Source organism: Buceros rhinoceros, unplaced genomic scaffold (genome assembly GCF_000710305.1).
Source record: "Buceros rhinoceros silvestris isolate BGI_N320 unplaced genomic scaffold, ASM71030v1 scaffold1452, whole genome shotgun sequence".
NCBI classification, from domain to species: domain Eukaryota; kingdom Metazoa; phylum Chordata; class Aves; order Bucerotiformes; family Bucerotidae; genus Buceros; species Buceros rhinoceros.
In genome coordinates, this window is record NW_010399282.1 from 34,516 (window position 1) to 58,873 (window position 24,358).

Consider the following 24,358-nt stretch of genomic DNA (forward strand, 5'->3'; position numbering starts at 1 on the left):
TCGAGGGTCAGGTACTCTTAAAGGCACACCAAGTTGCAGCGCTGGCTTCTTATTTAAAGCAGTAAAGCGTATATATTCAAAGGATTGCTCAAATGCCTAGTACATATTCATCAGCCTGCCCCACTCTTAATGTAAATAGGTCTCCTCCCCCTTGCACATGCGCAGTCTTCTTACATGTTATAGGTCATGTAACGTCATGCATCGCATGTCTCATTACCTCAGACTTATTCCTCCCCTGCGAGGAGAAAGTAATATTCAACAGTCTATTAAGCAGGCACAGTTCGGGGGACAGCGCGTCCACCCGTGCCAGGTCCGTCCCCCACGCCTGCATCGCTGGCCGCGCTGGGCACCGAGCTGTGCTCTCTCTCCACGCCACACGCTCAGGTTTTGGCAGGGGCTGGGCTGAGTGCACTGGCTGTTTTTCTTGATGCCCCAAGGGGTTTCAGTTGATTCAGGTAGCAAATATATTCGCTATCTCTGTCAGCATATTTTGAAAGCCCTCTGCACAATGAGAATGTTCTGTAAATAAAACAATAATAACGAGGACTCTGTGGGTTTATTGCTGATTAAAGTCCTTTGTGTATTTATATGCAAATTATGTTCTGCCCTCCAGCTCCTGGCGTGTTGACAGCGAAGCAGAAGCGCCCTTGCATTCTTCAAGTGATAAAGGGGGCTGTGTGAGCAAGGGCAGGACACAACACTTTGTTTCTTCTGTTTACATAGAGCTTTAAGCAATTCAAGGGCAGGGCAGTTTGAGCAATTAACAAAAGGCAAAGGCATTTTTAGCAAAGTTAACTAATATTCAAACCTGTGGATATTCTTCTACTTTCCCAACTCACTCAGGTGCTTCATTGTGGAGTCTGGCCTTAGTCTCCTAGGCGAGAGGTTTTTTTTCTCGTTTCTTACAGTAAGAAGCAACATCTTAGGCAGATATTTAGCTTTTTAGAACTGCCCTTTATTTTAAATGTCTAACTACCCTATTATTTACTTGAGACACCCTCACTTGTCAGACTGGTCTAACAAGGGATTCCAAAGTCCCATTCAGACTGTTTAAGCATGTCTGCGGACTACTCCAGACTAGATGAGAATGCACTTAGGAAGTTACAAGATTTCCAGAAGAGCTTCAATGAAGTTCCTGTTGTCACTGCTTACACCACATAAAAAAAACATCAGGGAGGACAACTCTCTGGGCACGTATTCAGATCTAGCTTGTACAGACAAGTATGTACGAAATAAAGAACTCTAAAAAAATCAGTAGTTTCAAGGTTGCCAAGTGACCTCAAAAATGGGAACCTACACCCAGCCTAATTCAGCATGGTCAAAGACACACCAGTCAATCAGCTTGTCAGCAGAAACTTCAACACAAATGAAAAGCCCAAGGACTGAACTGAAGTTCTGTCTTATTACTGATGAAGTCAGAAGTAGTGTGAACCATGTCAAGGTTGTCCTGCACAGGAACAAAGAAGGGTAGCAGCATTTGGTAATAGAGCCATTGACAAAACCAGTTGTGTAGGCAAGAAGCAAATTAATCTGTAAGGTGGTCTACACAGACGCATGAGGAGGAAATCACTCCTACTGGGTTCACACCAGTTCTCTGGAAGAGCTCTTGGCTTGCCACAGACAAGGCAAGCTAACCATCTACCCTCTCTGTGACACCATTCTCCAAGAAGAGTTCTTCAATAGCTGAAGGTTTTCAGTAACATGGATCAGTGCAAGTCCTTTTGAGCAGAAGTACACTAAGAGCAGCAGCCGTGCTGCTGGATGGCTGAACAAGAAAAGACAAACTCTAAAATGGGACATTAATACAAAATGCAATTCTTTTCAAGACATGGTGGAGATGGGATTAAATACTGTTTGGAGCTCAAACGTTTCTGGCACGCTCCTGAACACCGCTGAAGCCTGGCCGAGACTGCCAAACAGCCTTGGTCGCTTTTTCTTTTGAATGCTTTCTAGCACAGGGAAGCAACATCTCCTCTCAATAACCTTGACATGCTTCTCATTTATTCATTAAGAAGTCCTAACTGAAGACCACTCAGAGAGAGGCCACCCAAAGCCAGAAAAAAGGACTTTGCTATGGAAGAAAGCTTGCCTTAAAATCCTTTTTTGCGCTCCTTTCATTTAAGAAAAGATTTTAAGCTCTTCCCCTTTATACTATTTTTAAGCTCAGACTAACTCTGAAGTAACCTGCAGTCTCATGTACTTTTAATGGAACAGTTAAAAGAAATACCTGCAAGTATTTAATGATGCCATTAATTGGTATGAAAAAAAATTCAGTGAGTAAAAGAAGAGAGTTTAAGACATTCAAAAATTGTATGAAGTGACACTAAAATCTCTTTTTCTTCACCTCTCAACACTTTGTAACTCAAGATCTTATTTCCATAGTCTAAATACAATGACCTTCCCAGTCCAAAGCTTAATAAAAAGAAACCTCCACACTCACGTCTCCCCTCCACTTACATCTCTCATGCCTCTGAAAGGCGTGGACATAAACAACTCCTCTCTGTGAAGCATTCATGAAAACATTTAAAGCACAGACTTATGAAGAACAATCCACTTCAGGGAGCAAAATTTCTGGTTTTTTATGATGGAACAAATAAATAATGATTTTTAAAATGGAGTTTCAAAATACTCAAAGTAATGGAGAGTAGAGCTGTGGCAGTGCAGACACCATGACTGCCTGCACAAGCACCTGATATGGATCAGGTCAATGCCCCAGGGCTATCTGGTACCTCTGAGCCCCCTGAGCCTCTGTCTGAGCTGACTTACTGCAGTGCCCACAGCTCACTCCTGACGAGGGGATAACTGAGCCCTGCCGGAGAACCCAGCCGGAGTGGGTCCTCTGTGGAGCTGCAGGTGGTGCAGTAGGGGTCTCTTCTCTCCCAACAGGCTGCTATCCAAGCGTACCTCCCAGGACTGAGTGATCCCTCACCCCCCACTGGTGAGTGACCCTTTTGGAACCCTTGAGTTGGAGATTTTCCTCTGTATGAAGTGGGGGTGTGCGCAGTGTGGTTCACCCTCCTTACAGTGCTGTGGTGTTCAGGAATCTGTGTAGTGATATATTCCCAGCTGACATCTGATCCTGTCATTAATTTTGGTCTGTCAAGTGCCAGCCAACTCTGATTGCAACAAATCCCCAGTTTTTGGATAGCCGCTGCTGGCTGGTTTGTGGGTGCCTCCGCAACAACAGCCCAAGCAGAGGTGGATTTGCAGGGACACACCGCTCAGAGAGCCACCGAGACAGTCTCATTAGAAACACGAGTACTACCGCACAAAGCAATTCAAAACACAACCCTCTTCTGACTTCAAATCACTGGTTCCCCACCAAAACTGCATCAAGTCATTTCTTAATAACCACATATCATCTCTGAAGGTCATATTCTTACCTTCCTCAGTATCTACTGGTTGCTGGGCTAGAATTTTAAGAAGTACTGGATTTTTCCATATTCCTTCCCTTGTGATATCCACCAATATCTGGAGGTTGTTATTTCCAAATTCCAGTAAAGCATCATGTGAATCCTAAAAAATATTAAAAAAGAATTTAAAAAAGTTATTAAAAGTCTTGGCTAAAAATTAAACCAATGTAATTTACATTATCCGTCCTAATATTTCAATATTTTCTAATAGTCCTACACCATTCTTCTCAGCTATTACTGTTTTCACAAGCTTGCATTGGGTTTTTAACAGCGCAATATCCTTTCACTTCCTGAATTCTAATTCCCACTTTTGAAGTACTGAAGGTTGACAGAAACGGCTTAACTCAAAAAACTATTCAGCAGTTGTAAATCTTCTCTAATCTTTGTTTCTCCATGTACACACAAATAAAAAAGGATTATTTTGTATCAAAGCATTTAGCGCCAGTTAAGAAACCAGAAATATTTTTCAAAATGAGTAACGAAATGGTGAGAGTGTACAACTTCACACTTAGTGTTAACGCTAGTGACATGAGCTGATCAATTCTCTGCTCTGAGAATGATTAAAGCCATTACTCACCAGAGCGAGGAAAGGCGGAGGGGGGAATCATCCTTAAACCACCTGAGACAGTGCAACGGGAGAGGCTCAGGAAGGACCCCCACCTCCCAAATGGGTGGGGTTGGGGTCACGGGAAAATACAGGTTTCCCAGTGGTCAGAGATGCAAGAAGTCTCAGGGGACTTCAGAAAGAGAAAGCAGAGCACAACATCCACAGCAGAGACTGCTGGACAACCCCACAGTCCACCCTAAAACAAATCAGGAATAATTTCCTTTATTTAGATGAAAACACCCCTCTACTGGATATAGCCACACCTACAACCTCATCCATGACCGGTGCATTTACTCAGATCCCGGGATTTCCGATCCTGTTCGATGTTGTATCGATGCTGCGAAGGCTGACCCAGAGGGTGTCCAGCTGAAGTTCATCCGCCAAAGCTGCACACACAGCACACCACTCAGAGCGACCAAGGCCCTACTGCTGTTAGTGCTGGGAATCTGAGGAGTGCAGGGGGAAGGGGGGAAGACTTACCCACGGAAAGAAGTCTAGAGTCTAATGCAGCGGCAAAAGCATCTCTTAATGTCCCTAGCAAGAACACCTACCCAGGGTGACTTCAAAATTAAGAGTATCATCACTCAGAATTTCCTACCACTGACAAACGGAAGCCATAGGCAATCTGTGGCTACATGCTGGGTAACAGAGCTTCTCCCATCAGTCAGAACACTTCTGAAGTTTAAGAATTAGTCTGGTGTGTGACAACATCCCCCAGTTCTAGGGAGCTGTGTTTGAAGTTGGTAGCACTTTTAACACTAGGGTGAACCTGGGTTTGCTTTTGATAGTCTCGGCTGCATCTGCTATGTATTTCCTGATCTGAATTATCAGAATTAAACGGGGCTAATGCTACGACCACAGGAAAAAACAGAGTAACCAGAGAGCCTTGTGTCATGGGCTGTCTAGAGAGCAATAAATCGCATTCCACATTGTAACACCTAAGATGTGTTTTTCCAAGTTCCTGTGTTACCTTCCAGATCCAAGGGAAGCTGCTAGGAAAATAGCCAGGACTTCCCCATCAACATTTCACAGTAAAAGGGATCTTTGCATTTAATGATTATATGTCCTTTAATAAATCAGATAATGATGTTCAGTATCAAACTTCAGACCAATGCTTTGATATAACTATTTCCTTTCTGATATTGTGGCAAACTGCACTCCATGAATCTCTGCACACAAGAACTCAGATTTAACTCTTGGATGAAGCATCTACCTGCTTTATTCCCAGAAGTGTCACGAGGGGGCAATGGCATTCTTGCCGTGAAGGTTTCAGTTACATCGATTGATAGCTGTCACAAGTAACAGTTTCAGAAGTTTCTTAAAGGACTCCTCTCAAATAACCAGGAAACCATACCGTCAGACATGCTCCTTTGTAAATCCCAAATCAAGGTGAAGTGTAGCTAACACAGAACTCTTGTCGCTCTCTATGTGTACTTGCTCCAAGTACACCAGAGCATACTTCTGTACTACTGGAACAAACTCCAGTATTATTTCACCACCAAAGTCTGTGTCCAGCGGGAAGTTTATTAGGATCCATCCATCCTCAGGATAGCCTGTCAGTCCCTGGAGTACGAAACAAAGTGTATGGGGCTCTTCAAGAAGTCTATATACCTGGATGACTTGGCAGCATTCTTTCACTAAACTGAGAACACAGGCAAGTCTGGAACATCATTCTCAGCAAGTACCAAGTGAAGATTCCAACAATCAAAGGGGACCACAGAAAGACGCATCTACTCCTACAAAGCTTGTTATAGCAACCACCTTCCAGCTTGCTCATCTAGCACACAGTGATTTGTAAATTTTAGAGGATGAGCAAGGACACTGGGTGTTGTTCTGCTCTGCAGATGTTAAGTACATGTAGGAGTTCTTGTTGCCACAAAAAGCACAGGGAAGTCAAGGAAAAGTAAAGCGTACTTTGTATGTCTCCATGTAAGCTGTTAAGGCAGCACAAAATGTACTGCCAGAACATTTCAGAAGCTGGTATTACTGCGCTCCGTATCTAGGCTGATCTTCCTACACGAGTCGTGACATTAAAGTAACACGATGTCCTGACGGACCTCTAAAGAAACAGGATTTCTAGCTAGAACCCGTCTTTAAAGTAGTGGGCAAGATGGGAAAGGAGGAAGGAAACAAAGCAAGTTGTCAGTTGTTAAAATCCTATCTAAGCATTCACCACCTTCAGCTGCTAATCACACTTCATGTCTCAAAGTTTGGTTCTTGACAGGTACTGGAATCTGGGATAACTGCAGAGAAGCTGCTTGTCCTCAGAGTACCACCACTTGCTGCTCACAGACCTGGACACCAACTACACTGCATATCCAGAGAAAAGACAAGGCTCTGGGGGCCAAGGTGAAGGCCAAGAGCATCCATCTGATTTTCTTCACTTTGCTGAACAAAGTAAGACTGAAAACGAAAGGAAGGCCAAGGAAAGTGTGAGAACAGATCGACAGGGCATCAAGTCACAGAAGACACTGAAGAGATTACAGTACGTGATACTTTGCATCAAGTTTTACTGCTAAGGTTTGCACTCTGGCTTTCCTGGTCTCTATGACTAGTGCCAAAGTTGGAGGCAGGGAAGATGCATGAAGCAGCACAACAGATGAGATGTTGAGACAACCACGTTAGCATCCACGGTGCCAAACAGAAGCCATGGATGTCACCAAAAGACCTACACTAGTTCTGAAAGGCCATAGCCACTGGGGGAAGGTTACTGGTAACTGAAAGAAACCACCACACCCACTTTCAAGACCAATGGAAGGAGACCCTGCGGAACTACAGGCCAGTCAGCACATCCCGTCCCAAGAAAGACTGTGGAACAAATACTGGAAACCACATCTGGGCCCCTGAAGAACAAAAATGGGACTGGGAACAGCCGAGGACAAGTGACATTCACTACCTTCTATGATGGGAAGACAGGTTACAGATGATGTTAGAGTAAACAACAAGGCTTCTGACAGTCTCTCTTAGTATCTTTAAAACTAATTCATTAAAATCTGGAAAAGTGGACAATAATGCACATGGAAAAATCAGCTCAACTGCCAGACTTGGAAGGCTTGTGACCAATGGTACAAAATTGGCAGCTGTCTCCTAGCAGCACTTCTCAGGGGTGAACACTGAGCTGATTCTTTTAACATCTTTACTGTCTGAATAACAGGACCAAGCACATTCTCTGCCAGTCCACAGCTCATTCAGAACGCGGGGAGGGGCTGACACTGCAGGGCAGGGATGATGTTCAGGAGGACATTCAAAAAGCCGCAGAACATCGCTGACAAGGACTCACTGAACTTCAACATAGGCAAATGCAAAGTGCTGCACCCAGCACAACCGCGAGTATCTGCCGAAGCTGGTGACCAGCTGGCCAGCTTCCAGTTCCACACAACAGGCCTCTAGGGTCTGTAAGTGACGTGTAGCTCAGCAGTGAGCCCGTACTGCAAACCAGGCAAACTCTACCAAAGGGTTCCAAGCACAGCAGAACCCGGAGGCTAGCAAAGAGTTTACTCCCCTCTGCTTTGAGACTTCACTGCAGGAAAACATCCGGCTTGTGGCTGTCCTTTACAACTCCTTTGCCACACTGAGGCAAGTCCAAGAAGGCCCACACAATCTTAGGAAGAAAGGGCGAAGAGGGAAATTTCAGCACCATCTCTATGTTTGCTTTACTCCCCAGCAAGTATTTGGAGCTGGACTCTGTCTAGTGAGTGAGACAAGTAACATAAAGGGCAATTTTGTAAAGTGTGTGGAAGTGTCTCAGTGTGTAAATACCCTCACTTTGAAAGGACTCCCCAAAATTTGTGCAACCTTCATTCTTAGAGACACTTAAGAGTTTGGTGGGGCAGGAACTTAAGTACCCTGACAGGAGACAGCCCTTCGTCTGAGCAAAGGGGCAGATCAGATACCTTCAGCTACCTCCAGCACAAGCCACCTCACAACTCTTCCACAGACCCTTCAGAGGACTGCACGTTCGATGCACGTACTAGAAGAACACTCAGTGGGAGTCAGTGCTTCTTCCTACACTAGTTCTCCTCTGACAGCAAGACCAAAAGCAAACCAACATCAGAAGAGAGTGAACAAGCACATGAGGAGTTCTTTCCAAATGCTGAACTACAGTGCAGACTTCCACTTGTCGAGAAGCACCAGAGTTAAAAGCTTCAGAGCTGACTGCAAACATCAAGCAGTTTTGATAACTTCAGCCATCTCGTTTTCCTTAGCAGCACCCAAGATGTTTTGTAAATATTGGTGCATTCTTCTCTTTAGATAACTGCTGTGACTCTGTCCCAACCCTTAGCTCCCAGCATTCTTGTTAACTAAAATCAATTACTAAACACTACACTCCTTCTAAAAATATTACAACGAAACTAAAAGTAGCAAGTGAGCTATCAGTGAGACCACCTCAAAATCAGATTTTGCTATCAGGAGAATAGTTGGTGCTAATTTGCAGATGCAAAGACAGCCAAGTATGATGCTTGCAGTGACTGATTTCTGGCCTTGAGCCTGAAATGTTGCTCACAAGGTCAAAAGAAAAAAAAAAAAATTTGGAGTGTCACAGCTGCACCCTGAAGATGCAAGTGACTTTTAATGTTCTTAACCAGAGCTCAAACTGCTCTTAACTATCAGCACTCAGAGACTAATACATGAGCTACAACAATAAACAAAGGCTTGGGCTGTGATTAAGCATCTGAAACCACCACTTAACGGATCCTAATGTTCACAGAACTGCTCCTCCTCTTAAGTCCTTCCTTCCTGTGCAAGCTGGATCAGGAAACCAAACTCAGCAGAAAGAGCCTCAGGGGAGGAGTGATGGGTTTGTTTTTCTTCTTTGTTTTTAGAAATTAAAGCATGACCAACTCCCCACCTTACAGAGATAAACCTCATGCCAGTTTCATCAGGCAGGTGAATGATAGACTGAACGCTTAAGTCAGTGCTGCTGCCAAAAGATGCTCAAGTTACAGCGTCAGGGCAGCTCTAAAAGTATGAGGGGAAAACAATAAACTGATCTAAATGCTTCTCTATGAAGTGTCCAACCAGAGTTTCCCTTAGCGGCAGCTAGGATACAGCAAGTCTACATATATCATTTTTTCCTCAGACTTGGGTGACTAAGAAAACAACTCCAGGGGTGCGGGTAGGAGGGCTATTGTACCTTACTGACGAGATAAATATGAGCCCATGTTGACAGCCTCTACCTTTGACCTTTCTCCGCTGTACCGGCACCATGCATTCTGTGCACTAAATCAGGCTGCTAGAGCACCCCTTGTGATGCCCCTCCCATACACTGACATCACGGCTTTAACCCGCAGCAGTCTCAGTGTCGATCAGGTCAAAGAGTAAGATCAAAAAGCTATCAGCATTTAACAGCCTACGACTCCAAATCTCACCCGCAAGACTGAAGTCCATGCGCTTTACTGAGCTACAGCGCTGGGTGAAGGCATTCAGCACATGCGTTACGCCTTGCAAAGAGGTGGAACTGAGCAGCAAAGCCCTTCCAATCAGGTCGTATCAAACATAGACCAGGTTCCTCACAGTTACGACTTGTAAGAGAAGAACGAACACCACATCTTTCAAACTGCATTTCTTCACAAAAGAAAGAAAGAAAAACTACGGCCAAATCAGAAGAGTTCTTGTTATCGGAAGATCTTTAGTAACAAGCTTACATTTCCATTGAGGGTATCATTTATGTTCAGATTCTTCACAAAGAGCCTCTGACAAAGCAATAATAATCAGTAAAAACATAGCGATTTTACTGGCATGATTTGAATAAAAACATAACACCCCAACATTCCCAGCACTTACTGTTCAAAGAGCTTAACAAACATCAGACAAAGAATCATTTCTTAAATTACTGGTGATTTACTGTACTTAAATGCACTGCAGTACCGTGAGAGAGACAGCTTTAGGAGAGCTCGCAGCATGTTATTACATCTAGCAGTGTCACCCACACATCTGTTCCAGCAGCTGCAGGACATTTATCAGTGACGAAGATTGAACTACAAACAGGATTTTTAGCTCTGCACAGCACTGCAAGGCAAAGAAAGGGAAACACCAACTCCTGGCTGTAGGAATTCCTTCACTCTAGTGAGGGTTACACCCATCCTGGCTCCAGCAAGCACTCGCCAACCAACACATCCCAAAGACCATAGAGCGGATTTTGCAATGGCACAAGACACCAGCTGAGATTGTTAGTGATACTTATCCCAAGTCCCTCTGCAACCGAGTTGCCCATTCCAAGGAGTCAGAAGCCACTGCCTCAAAGACAGAACAAACTCTTCATCTGCTGCCACCAATGGAACGACACGGCTGACAAAAACCCCAAAACAGCACACAACTTGGACAAGGGTGAGTTACTACTACTGAAAAGACTGCTGTCCCTCAGTGATGACTTTCTGCAATCCAGGCATCCAACCGAAACGTTTTCCCAGCAGCAGCTCTTCCTGAATCTGAGGGCAGTACAAACCCAGCAGAGCCCAGTGCCCATACAAGTATCCTTCACACTTCAGCACCTCTGCAGTACAGGCTGAAGGACGAGGCCTGTTATACCAGTCACCTGACATGCTGTGTCAGCACTGTGTTTGGGATTCAGGGTGTCAACACTGAAATACCAAATATGAAACTCACCCACACACGTAGAGAAGTAACTCCTGACAACCCACTCCACTTCCATTCTAGATGTCAGTTGAACCTTTCCTTATTGGACCTACTGAAGAATATAAGGCTAATACGAATGGAAACAAGGTCAGAAATCTACTATAGATCCTTCAGAAGTCTTTAAAGAAACCAAATGCAATATTTAAGGATACATATCTCACTGAGTTCGGATAACCCCACAGACAGGTTCTGAAGAGAGGGACACTAAGCACTGCATTCTAGAGAAAGTCAGAAAAGGATAATACAGCAAAAGCCTACAGACAAAGTTACAGACGAAACACAATCCTTGGAGGTCTACAAAAGACACCAGTTTTTTTCAGGCCTGGCAATTTAAAGCAAACAGCAACTATTACAGAAGTTTGTGTTTTATGTTCATCCTCCAAACACAACTTTTCTAAAGCAAGCATTCGTGCTCCTTATAAGGCTTCACGGGAACCCTGTTGCACAATCCATAGTCGATTCCTGTAGCAATACAGCTCTACTCCCACTAAAGCCATCTTGGAATGTGCTGTTTTATCTTGCTCAGCTGGCCAGATTACACCCAACCCCACAGCAGCTTGCCACCAAGCTCAGTACCAAGGGCCCAGCTGTAATTCCGCCCCAAACCTTACATTTGCATTTCACAGCATTTCCCCACCTGTTACCACATCCTTTTGCTTGCTGTCACTGCACAAAACCGTGCTGAAACTCCTGCCGTACAACCTCACATTTGTCTCGAGATACGGAAAACTGCGCTCAAGAAGGGCAAAACTTACTGCTAGTTCGGATGAAACAAACAAGTTCAGACACCAAATAAAGCTTTTGGTGCCCTTTTCTGTATAATCTGGGCAGCACAGAATTGTTTTGGCTGGAAGGGACCTTTACGCTCCTGGAGTCCCCCCATTCCCAGCACTGCCAGGTCCCCACTGTCCCCTGTCCCTCAGTGCCACCTCCACATGACTGGGAAACCTCTCCAGGGATGGGGATTCCACCACTGCCCTGGGCAGCCTGTTCCAATGCCTGACCACCCTCTCTGTAAAGACATTTTTCCTAATGTCCAACCTAAACCTCCTCTGGTGCAACTGGAGCCCATTTCCTCTCGTCCTATCGTTTTGTTACTTGGGAGATCAACCCTCAACTCACTACAACCTCCTTTAAGGTACCTGTAGTGTGTATCAGTGATGCTCCATTTCCAGCTGTAGAACTGGTAGAACTGGTCTCTACACCTCACTGCTCAGAAATGCAAGCCCTTTTTCACTCCTGGGAGGAGAACCTCTCTGAAGTTTCACTGACTCTCACTACCTTGCAGATTGTTGTAGAGCAACAGTTACTGCAGGCAGGTCTGAAAGAAACACCTCTGGCTCCCATTTACTGCAGCACCAGTTATAGTTGGAGTTACACTCCTCATCAGCCCCGCGCAGCCCTTCCGTTAGGAAAGGAATAAGCACATCGACATCAGTCAATCTCGTATTTAATTCTGGGGTGCTTTGCTCCTGGATTTTTCTGGAGATTGGCATAGTCTCACAGGGAGCCTACGAGTAATACCCATCTAAAGGCCTAGACTGCCCTCTGTATGACTGCACACTCCTTCGCTTCACTTCTCTGATGATTCGTGCATTCCCACTGTATTCCAGGGCAGGGTAAAAATGTTCTCATTCTCCTATTTCTGCAAGAGTTTTTCAAAATCTCGTTAGAGGCACTGGTTTGTAACAGTCCCTGCCTCCTCAGCAAGGTTTCAGCATACTATTGAGTTTACTAAGCTTTCCCCAAATCTTTTACTATCTGAACTACGGGGAGCACTGAATGAGTGCTAGACCTGGAAGCCGCCGTTTCAAAAAGTCAGTACAGAAGCCAAGTACATTACTACGCCTGGCGGCAGCACATCTTGACTCTTACCTTGGTTCCAAAAGCTGACATTAGAAGACTGGGCTTCTGCCATCCTTCTAGCCCTGCAATTTACAATGGTTCCCTTCTAACATATTCAGCCTGAATAAAGTCATCTCATCTGACTGAAAACACGTTCTCTGTTGACAGAGCTATCAAAGCTCAATCACTTCCTTCAAAAAGCTGTTACAGCAAAGAAATTATTCTCCTTGGGAACAAAAATTCTCCTTGCACATCCCTCCAGTTAAAAGCTGGTAGTTCTTAGAGCTGTTTTATTCATCTGCTGTAATGGGAAAAAGCCCTTCCACACTCTGAATAAGAGAACAGCTCATTTCAGGTGTCGGCCTCGTTAGTTACCAACTTATTATATGCCTTTTAGCGTATAAGCTCAAAAATCTTAGGAGAGATCTTATCACCACGTTCCAGAATTTCAAGGATGCCTACAAGGAAAATGGAGACTCCTTTTTCACGAGGAGTCACTTGGAAAGGATGAGGGATAATGGATAGAAGTTACTCTTGGGAGATTCCAGTCGGACACAAGCAGAAAATTTTTCACAGTGAGAACAATCAGCCATTGGAACAATGTGCCCAGGGAAGCAGCGGATTCCCCAGGACTGGGGATTCTGCTGGACAAGGTGTCATCTCATCTAGACCATGCTTTTGGCACGAAAAGTTGGACCAGACGATCCTTGAGGTCCCTTCCAACCTCATGTTCTATAATTCACTCCTCTTTACCCAGTGTCCCTTCTACTACCAGCAGGACTACTGAGCTCCACTAGCCTGCTTCTCCTCATCTGAAGCGCCAGGTTTATTCACCTTCAGTCTACTGAAGAGCTTCCACACCTGACTGCAGGTGAAACACAAGTAGAAGGTTCTTCAGAACCTCTACACCTTCATCTTCAGAGCGACTACAGCAGCAGCCGCCAAGCCTCAGGGACTGAGGAAATTCCCAGTCACACGGCTACAAGGTCTTGCGGTAAGGTCTGCACCAAGCACAGCAGCAAGCTTACTTCCAACTACTTCCTGCCAAAGCCTTCACTTCAGTAACTTACAACTGGTACTAGTGTCCAACTGACAGAGGTAAAGCCTGAAGAAGCAAAGCCTGAAGAGGCAACAGCAGCTACAGAGCAGTCCGTGATTCTGGAAGGGTCTATTAGTACAAACATGGCAAGACTACCACTCCTGTCATCCAGCTCCAGGAGGAACACAATTCCCTGCAGGCAGCCAGGTACCACCTCCAGACTAAAGCTTTAAAACATCTCTATGTAGCAGCCAGCTTCACGTGAGTGCAGCAATAGCAGTATTACGAGCTTGTTTCAGCACCACCTCAGAAGACTGAAGTCCTGTCCTACTATTTCCATCCCTCTCAAATTAGGTACAGACCCTAACTTGCCACTCAGATATCCACAATAGCTTTTTTAGTCGCCTCCAAAGTAATTCTTCAGAATTGGTCCATCACTCCATCTCACTCAGCCTTTCTCCCACAGAAACCATTAGGCAGACCAAGACTTGCTATGGTTGTCTTGCTACAGTGACCATTGACTGTGTAGTTAAAAACCTGCTGATGGGCTGCCCGCACTGATGGTGTACTGAAGTTTTCTGCTCCTCAGAAATCCCTGCTGCTTAGAGAACAGTAATGCAGGACAGGAGTAGCAGCAGCGGAACGGTGGAAGGATAGGAGAAGAGAAGCTCAACAGCAGCCTTTTTTTTTTTACATTAAAAATTATGTAAATTGGAAAAAATCAGAACACTTACCTGTATGGACTGATGGAATCCTAACCACACCTCAGGCGGCAATTCACTTTCAGGAATTGAAAGCAGTAGCTCAAAACAACTCCTGGAAAAGTAAGAGGGAAGTAAGCAATCTACCTGAACAGAGTCTGGCTTTAGGTTATACAACATTTATGGCACATACTATTTAGCATTCAGACAAGAAATGACAGTTATGTTGAAACACGTTTGACAGCACAAATCAGCTCAGGGCCAGAAACAGCCCCAGAATCAGGCACGAGTCATCACATGGAAAGAGGCTGCCTCGTGCTAGGCACCATCTCGCTACGCTAAGATTGCAGCTACTCTTGTACTCCCACCCAGTCTGTCCAGTGTGGCTCAGGAACACTGCACTACAGAACTCCTGCTCCAAGAGAGAGAACCCCTCTCACAAAGTTCTCATGTCCATTCTGAATAAAACCATCTGAACCCAGCACGGTCTCTTTGCCTAAAGCGGCAATGAAAGGCTGCAGTAAAGTTTCATTGCTGACATGTATAAGAAAATCAAATTACAGAAAAACAGCTTGACAGCAGACGACGCGTGCCTCAGCGCAGAAAGAGGCCCAGGGAACAGACCCCCAACAGTATCCTAAAGGCAACCGATTGACAAGCTGCGGCAGGAGGTGCATCAGCACAGGAATGGACCCTCAGAACAGATTCCCTGGAACCCTTTCTGAGTCTTTGATAGTGTGGGAGGAGCATTCAAATACCTACAGCACAAACTGCAACAAGTTCAAGAGCTTCCAAAAAAAAAGTCCCCACCCACATTGATGTGTGTATCAAAGACATTCTGATTAATTGTAAAAATCCCAGTGTATTAATTCAGGGAGCTGCTGTATTTGTGTAGCTCAGTTATCTACACAACACACTTGGAAGGCAGCCCCTTATATCTTCCTTAAGTCTGCTTAAAAATAGGACACAAGTCACTCAGTCTTGACTTTAGACTCTGGAAATTTTGTTATGTCCCATTTTCAACTATGTCAATGATTAGTGTCAGTATGAGTCAGACCAACCCCCAGCTCGCTCCAACCTCCTGTCAGGGAGTTGAAGAGAGTGATGAGGTTTGCCCTCACTCTCCTTTTCTCCAGGCTAAACACCCTCAGCTCCCCACAGCCGCTCCTCAGCGCACTGTGCTCCAGACCCTGCACCAGCTCCACTGCCCTTCTCTGGACACCCTCCAGCCCCTCAGTGTCCTGGGAGCGAGGGCCAAAACTGGACACAGTACCGAAGGAGTGGCCTCACCAGCGCCCAGTACAGGGGCACAATCACATCCCTCCTCCTGCTGGCCACGCTAGTGCTGATACAAGCCAGGATGCTGTTGGCCTTCTTGGCTGTTGACCAGCACTCCCAGGTCCTTTTCCGCTGGGCGGTTTCCAGCCGCTCCTCCCCAAGCCTGTAACATTGCAGGGGGTTGGTGTGGCCACAGGCCTGAGCTGAACCAAGAACCGAAAATTCTGTTGTTGTGAGTCTTCTTCAGAATCCCCCAGCAAGCTCCCTAGGCTGGCAATCACTCCACTGAGAAACCTGGAGCTCCAGATGCAGCACCACCCCGTGAGCTAGCTGAGAGCACAACTGCAAAAGTTACAGCCAGGGTATTCTAATTAGTTTCCTTGGCAAAAAAATAATCAGCATTCTAAGGCAATTACCTAAGGTTTTGTTACAAGAATTGCCTCACACACAGGACTGCTTCAGGACCAGTCCGCAAGGGCAGGAATGGCCGGTTGGCTGAATTCTTCCCTTTGCTCCTTACCAACCAGCGCTCCAAATGCAGGTATCAGGGCTCAGAGCACAAACCAGGACACCAGGATCTCTTAACCAAGTGATGCTTTTCCACCCCACTCCACCAGCACCACTGCAACACCCACCCACCCAACAGGCAAGTCCAAACTTTAATCATAATTTTTGCAAATAAACTGTAACGGTTGCTTGAATGCTGCCACTATTAAAGAAATCATTCTTCTCAAACCCTGAACTTCAAAGTATCTTCCAGGAGAAGGCCTCCTAGATCTAATTTATTTTGGAAGGAATGACTAGGCAAAACCCAACACTTTATTTGCATACAATGATTCAGCAATCATTTTAACTCTCTTTCACTATTACAATTCCAAAAAACAAATTCCAAAAGCTTTCAGAATTATTTTCATCTTTAGATTGTATTAGAAATCCTTCCTTATCATAGCCGTCTGAGGTTATAAAGATGAGTAATCCTACACAAGATGATCTGCAGGAAGAGCTCTCTTGTTGCTAGCAGTGACCCTGGTTTGTCCAGCGCCGGTTTGACAGCAGCCTGACAGCAGCCCAGCAAACGCTGGTTACCGAACCAAATGACAAGGGTTTCTTAGCCGGAAAAGTGCTGTTCCACACAGTGGCAGGTGGAGCAGGCTCACTCTTCCCAGAATGATGTGTGTTAGACTCAGGAGGTGCAACCAGGAGGTGAGGCGCTGCTCCAGAAGTTTAAGTAGACTGCTCTGACCAGTTGAGTTCAGATTTGTTACTTAACCCATCTGACACTGGGCTCTCATTTCTCTTTTTGTGGCTGAAAAGCACATCAACACCTTCTAGAAGACGTAGGAATGGCGAACTCCCTCCAAGACCCATGCCAGCACAGCAAACGGGAACAAGTGGAAGCAGTCAAATATCCACTACTGGCAACTCTATGGGGTCTAGGAACAACTCTTTCTATTTACCTCTCATATCCTCATCTTATGACCATATAAACCGTTTCCAGATGGCACTTACATCTCCATACTGACGGTCACATGAATGAGGCCTTCCCCGTCACACTATATTCACAGAAGCTTGCATGAACACTCAGCTCCAAGGGCTTCCAGCTCACCAGCACAGCCAACTACCCAAATCTCAGTGAAAGCCCCCTCTGACATGGCTCATTCTTCATGAATTCTTCTAGAGAGGCCACACCTTTGGTGAGGTGACAGTGCAGGGTGAGAGGAACGTCTTGTGCCATGGGGGCTCTGGAAACACTCAGTCTAAGTTCTACTTGACCAAAGCAGGCATGTCCCTTTAAGCCGTGGCCAAGAACACTCCTGTGCCGCACAACCATTCGCCAAATCTGTAAACCACAAGAGCAACCACTACACGCTCTCTTAATTTTTTAAGGTTAGATGTGACCAACAAGGTCCCACGCTGCACTTGCATCACATTTCTTGGGGCAGGGACACACTCTGTGTCACATCACAGTGACTGTGAACTCACAACTGACCTACTCAAGTGGCAAGGGTGGGCACAGTGTCCTGAGTTTCACTGGCTCACCCTGCGGAGAAGGATACCAAGAGGAGGAAGTTCTCTCTCCCTTCTCCAGAAGGGATGTTGGAAGGGAAGGACAATTTCAATAGTGAGTTGAGCACTTTCGCTTCAAAACAGGAAGCTTGCTCTTGTCATTTCGCATCAGGGCTAAAGTCTGGAAATACAGAGCGTGAATGACAGCTGGGGGTACCCCACTGGCTCCCCAAACCCACATACAGGGGAACAGCTTTCTAATCACTAGTCAGGGAATAGTCTTCCTCCCTCATGGAACTTAGCTTTTATCTTTAATTCCCTCCTCCAACTTCTCTCTCCCTGCCTCAGAAACTCTTTTGTAACTCAATCCATGGGAGAGCTGGGTTAGGGATGCCAGTCACCTCACCTGGTCTGCCTCACTCTTTAGATTCCTCAGTGCAATCCCAACAAGAACAAGAGAGGTTCCAGCCAGTCAGCCTCTCTGCTGTCCTCCCCCACAAAGTCCTCCAAGTACACAAACAACAGAAAACAAATGCCTCACAAAAGAGATGGAAGAAACCCTATTAGCAGAAGCAGAATATTTTGATTTTTCTCAAGAGAAAAGCAGGTTTAACACAAAACTGGGATTCCTGCCCCAAAATAGAAATCAGTGGCAAAATACAGAGAAAGTACTGCAGATACAGACAACAGTGAAAGACAAACTTCAGTGATGAGTAGGAAACAGCAGAACACACAAGCTCATTAATGAGAATGTGATGAAGATAATATTCATCGAGAAAGGAACATTTTGCAAGAGCAATTCAGATACTTCTCCAAAAATATACATATTATCTACCAGGTAAATGATTTAGCCATTTAAGTCTCCTGTTCCCACATAAAGACGACAGACTTCTCCTAATTTCACATTTTGACTTCTTCACAGTAGGTGAAAAAAAAAATAAATAAACCACTCCTAGTTCAAATATTTCTCACAACTCCAAAACCAAAATGAATCAATGAGATACCTGGTTCTGCACTGTAGCGCTACACTGCAAGTTAGCACACTGCAAAAAACCACCTGACCAAGGAGTGCCCTGAAAAACCCTTCTCAAAAGGAACACCCGACTGCAGAGCAGCCAGCAAGCAAGCTACAGAGAGCAAAGAAACCGGAGTCCCCTGAGAATCTGTCCCAGAATTATCTTTAGAGTCGAGGTTCTAGATCTTCCCCCTCCCACAAAACCCTACCAGCAAGGCATGAGCAGCAGCAAGTTCTCCCAGGGCTAAGGGTAGGAACTCATTATGCTCCAGCAGGGGAAAGGCCTCAGGCTCCCCTCTGCAGTCACAAACTGCTGCTGTGCACTTCAGACAGACATGGGGGAATGACAAGAGACTGCATCTCAGCTGAGAGACTTGACAATAGTTGTCTCCTCCGTCTGAGGAATTGAGAAGTCACTCCAAAAGTCCAAGAGCTCAGGTTGAACTGCTCTGCTCTGGTTCCCTAGCCCACAGCAGCAGCCCACACGCCCACCGGCGATGACCACAAACACAAACAGTTCATCCTCTCCCAGGAGGGCTCTGGGCAGAACCTCCCTGTGCCACAGCTGAGAGGACTCACAACAGCAGCAACTGCAGAGCAAGCAGTGCAGGTTTATCAATCCACGCATGAAGAAAGATCTAGCATTAACGTTTCTGTTTAATGAGGACCACACTAAGCTTTCTCTACAGAAAATAATAATCATTTTCAGAATATTTAAGAAAGAACAAAACCTTCCCCAGACCTGCATGATTACCCAAACACAGAAGAACGAAGCCTTACCACTTGTTCACAGTAATTAACAAAACACTCAAGAACATTTTTGTTGTATGATTAGAAAGGTACTGAAGACATTTACCAGATAACAAATCATAAACACAGTTGTCCAATTAAAAATTACACTATTTCAACAACTTGCTGTTTCATTTATTAAGTACAGGTGTTTGGTTTTTTTTTTAAAAATTAATGTACCAACTTAGAACTTACAGCACTAGCCTGCCAAGTACCAAAAGAACATCTTCACATTCTGTAGTCAAGTAAGGTCGTGCATTAGCAAAGCTTTGGATGGAGATTCGATATACTTCCAAAAAAGGTAAAATATGTTCCGATGCACCCCGACTGCCAGCATACTGAAGTAGTGTCTGAAAGAAAACGAGTTATCATTAGAAGTTCTTATAACACACCACACACTTTTGTCTAAAAAACAAATATCAATATGCAACATCAAGCAGATGCTGTGGAAAAATTCTGGAAGCAAGAAGTTTTGACTCTGCAGGAAATTAAAGAATGGTGGCTTTTCTGCCTAGCAGAAGTCTTGCCTTCTATTCCAAAATATTTTCATTTATTTTATTATTTTCATAAAGTCATCAGAATTTCTACTGGGCAGTAAGCTAGATGCAATTAGCAGAAACGTGAACTGTTAAGTTAAAAATTCAGGGAGAAGTTCTGCATGCAGCTTTTTTTTTATAACTGCAATGGAGCCACGTGGGTAACACTAGAGTCTTTATTACTGGTGAGATGGCAGAAAAATAGCAAGGGGTTCAAGATTAAGAACATGATTCCAGCTCAGTGTTTTAAAGATATATGCATTACCCACAGAGCAAACCTGGATCCAGCAGAAGGGAACAGAGAACCCAGATCAGACCATTGGGCAGTCACTCCTGAAACACACCATCGCCCTGATCACAGCCATCCTACCCAGTACACGCACAGAACCGGAGCAGCAAGGCAACATCTAGCCAGTTTTAAGAGAAAGTTTCACAGATCAGTACAGGGACAACATAGTATCTCCCAACCTTATTTAAAATTTCACTACACTAACAAGTTTTTTCCTAGAGGTGATAAAGTTATTTTCTGCAAGCGTCTCTTATAGCTACAGAGAAGGAGCCCAGAATATGCACCCAAACAGGAGGTTCACGTACTTCAGCATTCTCATGGTACCCTATGTCCAGGGTTTGTATCAACCAGTCACACAATTAGCCAACACACGATAAGCTGGTGTCCGGCCACGGACACAACTGTCACACATCCCATGCACTCCGTACTGCTGAACTGCCTTTGATCTGTTGCAGTTCCTTAAACCATGATCTTGTTTCCTTCTGATCCATATTGTCACAGTGAGCTGTCACGCCTGCTGCAGACCTCTAGCTGATACCCTCCAGGTCAGGTGCTACATTAGAGTGTGTTCTGATCAGTTCCAATCCCTCTCCCATGCTGCACCCTGCCCGCACCAAACAAGGTGCCAGTCCGAATTAAGGCCAGCTGCAAAGAGAACAAAAAAAACCAATGACAAAGATTGTGCTGTGAGGAACTCTTAGGGCCAAGGATCTACAGGAAAAAACTTCAGCATGCCCCACCCTGCAATTCAACAGAAGCCAGACTGTCCGAAGAGGATGAGCAGGTCACATCAGGCTTCAAATTTCTACACTTCATGTGGGGGCTCTGACACCACCAATTTATTTTAATGCCTTAACCAAACACACATTGGTATCAGATGATGACGGGAAGGAGGCCACTACTGCACAGACCCTGCAATGAGCTTATGAAAACCAAGGGTCCTCCTTACAATGGCCAGAAACTTTTAAGTCAAAGCCCAACTTCCAACACAGCAGGAAATAAGTGGCCAGCTACACACTATTCTGTGGACCATCCGGTGTTACTTCAGTGATCTAACCACATGGTACTAGTGCTAGGGTAAAAAAACAACCTAACATCTCCTAGACCGGCACAACCACGTGCGATATTCAAAACAAAAAACCCTATAAAAATACCATCTAAGAACTAGTAAAAATCAAGACTGATTTGTAGATTATTCTCCTAGAACTCTCTAATTCCTGGGTGAATTAAAGCTACAAACTCTCCAAAAAAGCTACACACTATTAACAGTGAGAGAAGGAAGGAGGGGAAAAGGAAGATTCAGAGTTTACAGAAATCACCCTTAAACACAGCCCAAAGATCGTCAGCAGAAGCAGTGACCCACTAGTAAGTAACCAGTCTGAGCGCTGCTCTGACAGATGAGTGAAGGATGTGGTAACACCACTCAAACTCTATATGGCATTAGAAGCATTAAATCGCCTTCAGAGGCTGTCAAGCTGCAATCCCTAGAGATACTCCATCAATGACTATCATTACGTCATCTGTTTAGTAAACTCGGCAGCAACAACATCATGAGGGTGAGGACAGAAAGAGAAAATCAAATGTACACATCTCTGCGCTTTCCTAAAGCCACATCTCGTAAACCTGATCTATTTAAAACGCCAAGCGTAGCACTGAGTGACTCTGACAGACACTGAGGTCATACGCTAGCTGGTCTGTGTAAATCATTAAGTGTGGTAGAATATTTATCAGATTAATACACTTACTAGAAAATGCAGCACCCTTGCTTGAGCACAATTCTCAAAGAGCCATTTCTGAGACACTTTTCCCCAAACCAATGAGTTTGATGGTTTCCGTGTATGAAACAGATTCAAGCCAAGAGATTTATCAATAGCCTGGACTTCAGAAGACAGGTCATTTTGAACATCAGTAACAGCATACTGACAAATAAGCCAAACACAGGAACTGTATCACTGAGGCACTTAAAAGCCCTTTTGCTATTTCACAAGTTCTAGTCGTCTGCTACAGACTTGTCCTGGCAGTCTGCAGTCAAGATGAAATTAGACAATTTTAAACTTGTGAGAAATATGTAACCTATGTGCTGAATGAACAGTCCTGTGACAACTGGACATGCACTGACTACCCTACAGTCTGATTACCTGAGGATAGTTCTCAAACATTTCCAGCCTGGTTAAGGAACATCTACTGACACTTGATCCTGTCTCCTTGGACTGCGATAGCACATCTCACTGGCGAACGGGGTGAGAAGGGCAGAGGCCACCCATATCTAGCTCCTGCCTCATCTACAGACCAGCCTGGGTCCTCCACAAGGCACAGATCCTCCTGTCCTGCAGTGCCGGAATACCTGCTTAGCTCCATTTCTTCTGAAGCATCAGGTTTTTGCTCAGAACCAATTTAAACACACCCAAGATGCATGACCTGTTATTACAACTTTAAGTCTCTGTTTAAGAAAAAAGAACCCCACCTCTTAAACGTACTTGATTGTAATTAACAGTCCTCAACTGTGTCACCTTTAATACCTTCAGAAAGCAAAAGGGTACCAGGTGTTTGCAGATGGGATGCTCTGATGCCCTACAACCTGCCTCACTGGTAACTGTTCTTCATGTCCACGCTAGTGCAATCAAACCCACCCACAGCCTTCACTCCGGGTGACTGTTTGGGCACACGCTGAGCTCCCCAGCAGACAGCATTCACGCTTGGACAAGATAAAGTTGTAGACCTGTCCCACTATTCATGCTCCATGAGGTTCTTTGTTGTGTTGTCCTGCACACCAATCTTATTGCCCTGCTCAGAACCAGGGATCTGCAAGAAATTGTGCCATCCGGCACCAATCCGAGGAAGAGCTACCTCAGAGCTGCACGTGGCAGCAGCAGTTTGCAGGTAATAAAACAGCGTCCAGCAGCATCAAGCACAGGAAGGCCACTGATCTGGTTCAGACTGTAGCATCCAAACAGCCTCGGTAACTCTGACAGCAGAACAGAGCACCTTGCGGCACCAGCCCATGGATATACTTACAGAATGGCAAATCCATCACCACCCTGAAACATTTCAGCCACCCTCACCACAGCTATTTCCAAGATCATAGTTAAGCCCAGTTAGACTGACCTGCTCTTGTGGCATGTTCTGCTGTACTTTAGGAAGCTTATGACAAGGTACCAGTGGCACCCTCCAAGTCATTAATACAAAATTACTTTGAGCTCCTTTATTTCACTGAGGGGCAGACCTTAGGTTGTTTTTCAGCTCTATCACTCAGACTCTGTGCAACATTCACAAACATCCCCAAGCAGAAGGGGAAACCAAGATGTAAAATTATACCCCAGCCCCAGGGGCCTGACTGCACTGTGGCCTTACACATTCATACCCCACTGAACCGGCTGCACGACAGCCCAGCAACCTCACATCTCCCACTGGACCTCTTGGTGCAGAGTCACGACAGCAGTGATAGCAACACAAGACAGGTCTTTCCCATTCTTATCTCTACTACCTCTCGTGGTGTTTTGAGATGAGACCACCTGTTGATAACAGCACGTTTTCTAAGAGACAGAGGTTGTGGTGGTGTTTGTTTGCTTTTTAGGTAACAGAACTGTCTTCCAACACACTCTGTTGATCACGTACCTCCAAAGCTTTATCCGTACCAAACTAATCTGGGCCACTGGACATCTCAACATACTGATCATCATGGCAACCTCCACTAAATGTTATACACTGAAAGCCACTGGAAACACTTTAAGCAAAACCTTAAAGGTGGAGAAAGTCACAAGCATGAACTCGTGTCAGAGCAAGGCCAGAGATCTTGACAGGACACCTCAGTGCAGACACATGCAGCACATCCTGCCGTTTGAGAAGCAAGAGCTCTGAAACCTAAAAAATAAACTCCTTCTGCTGGTTCTGTAAACGATGAACTAAACATGAACTGTGTGGCAAAGCAGACGACCTGCAAATGTAAAACGGGAGACTGGGAAGTGTAAGCTCTCTCGTCTGTAACGCACCAGTAGGGTTTTTCCTCTCATCGGGCACCCAGGGTTGCCACTCACCTCAAATACAGCGGCTGCACCAGCTGAGGTGATGTTAAACCAGCTGGTCAAACACATCGGGGTTCATTTTGCGTTTAGAACAGAAGAGCTACCAGATGCCCAGGCCCGAGGCGCTGTCAATGCCCAAAGGCGAGCGGCTCTCTCGGCGCCCCCGCCCCGGCTCCAGGCC

At 45.2% G+C, this 24,358-nt stretch overlaps 1 protein-coding gene across 1 annotated transcript in view; it reads right to left on the minus strand.

Moving 5' to 3' along the window:
* RLF (rearranged L-myc fusion) overlaps positions 1–24,246 on the minus strand; it is a 53,062-nt gene extending 28,816 nt beyond the window's left edge. Inside the window, exons 1-4 of the mRNA XM_010131380.1 lie at positions 24,190–24,246; positions 19,526–19,680; positions 14,275–14,356; positions 3,384–3,516 (exon numbers count right to left, since the gene is read on the minus strand). Of these exons, the coding sequence (XP_010129682.1) occupies positions 3,384–3,516; positions 14,275–14,356; positions 19,526–19,680; positions 24,190–24,246 (427 nt within the window). The remainder of the gene's footprint in view (positions 1–3,383; positions 3,517–14,274; positions 14,357–19,525; positions 19,681–24,189) is intronic.
* Positions 24,247–24,358: the final 112 nt, after the last annotated feature.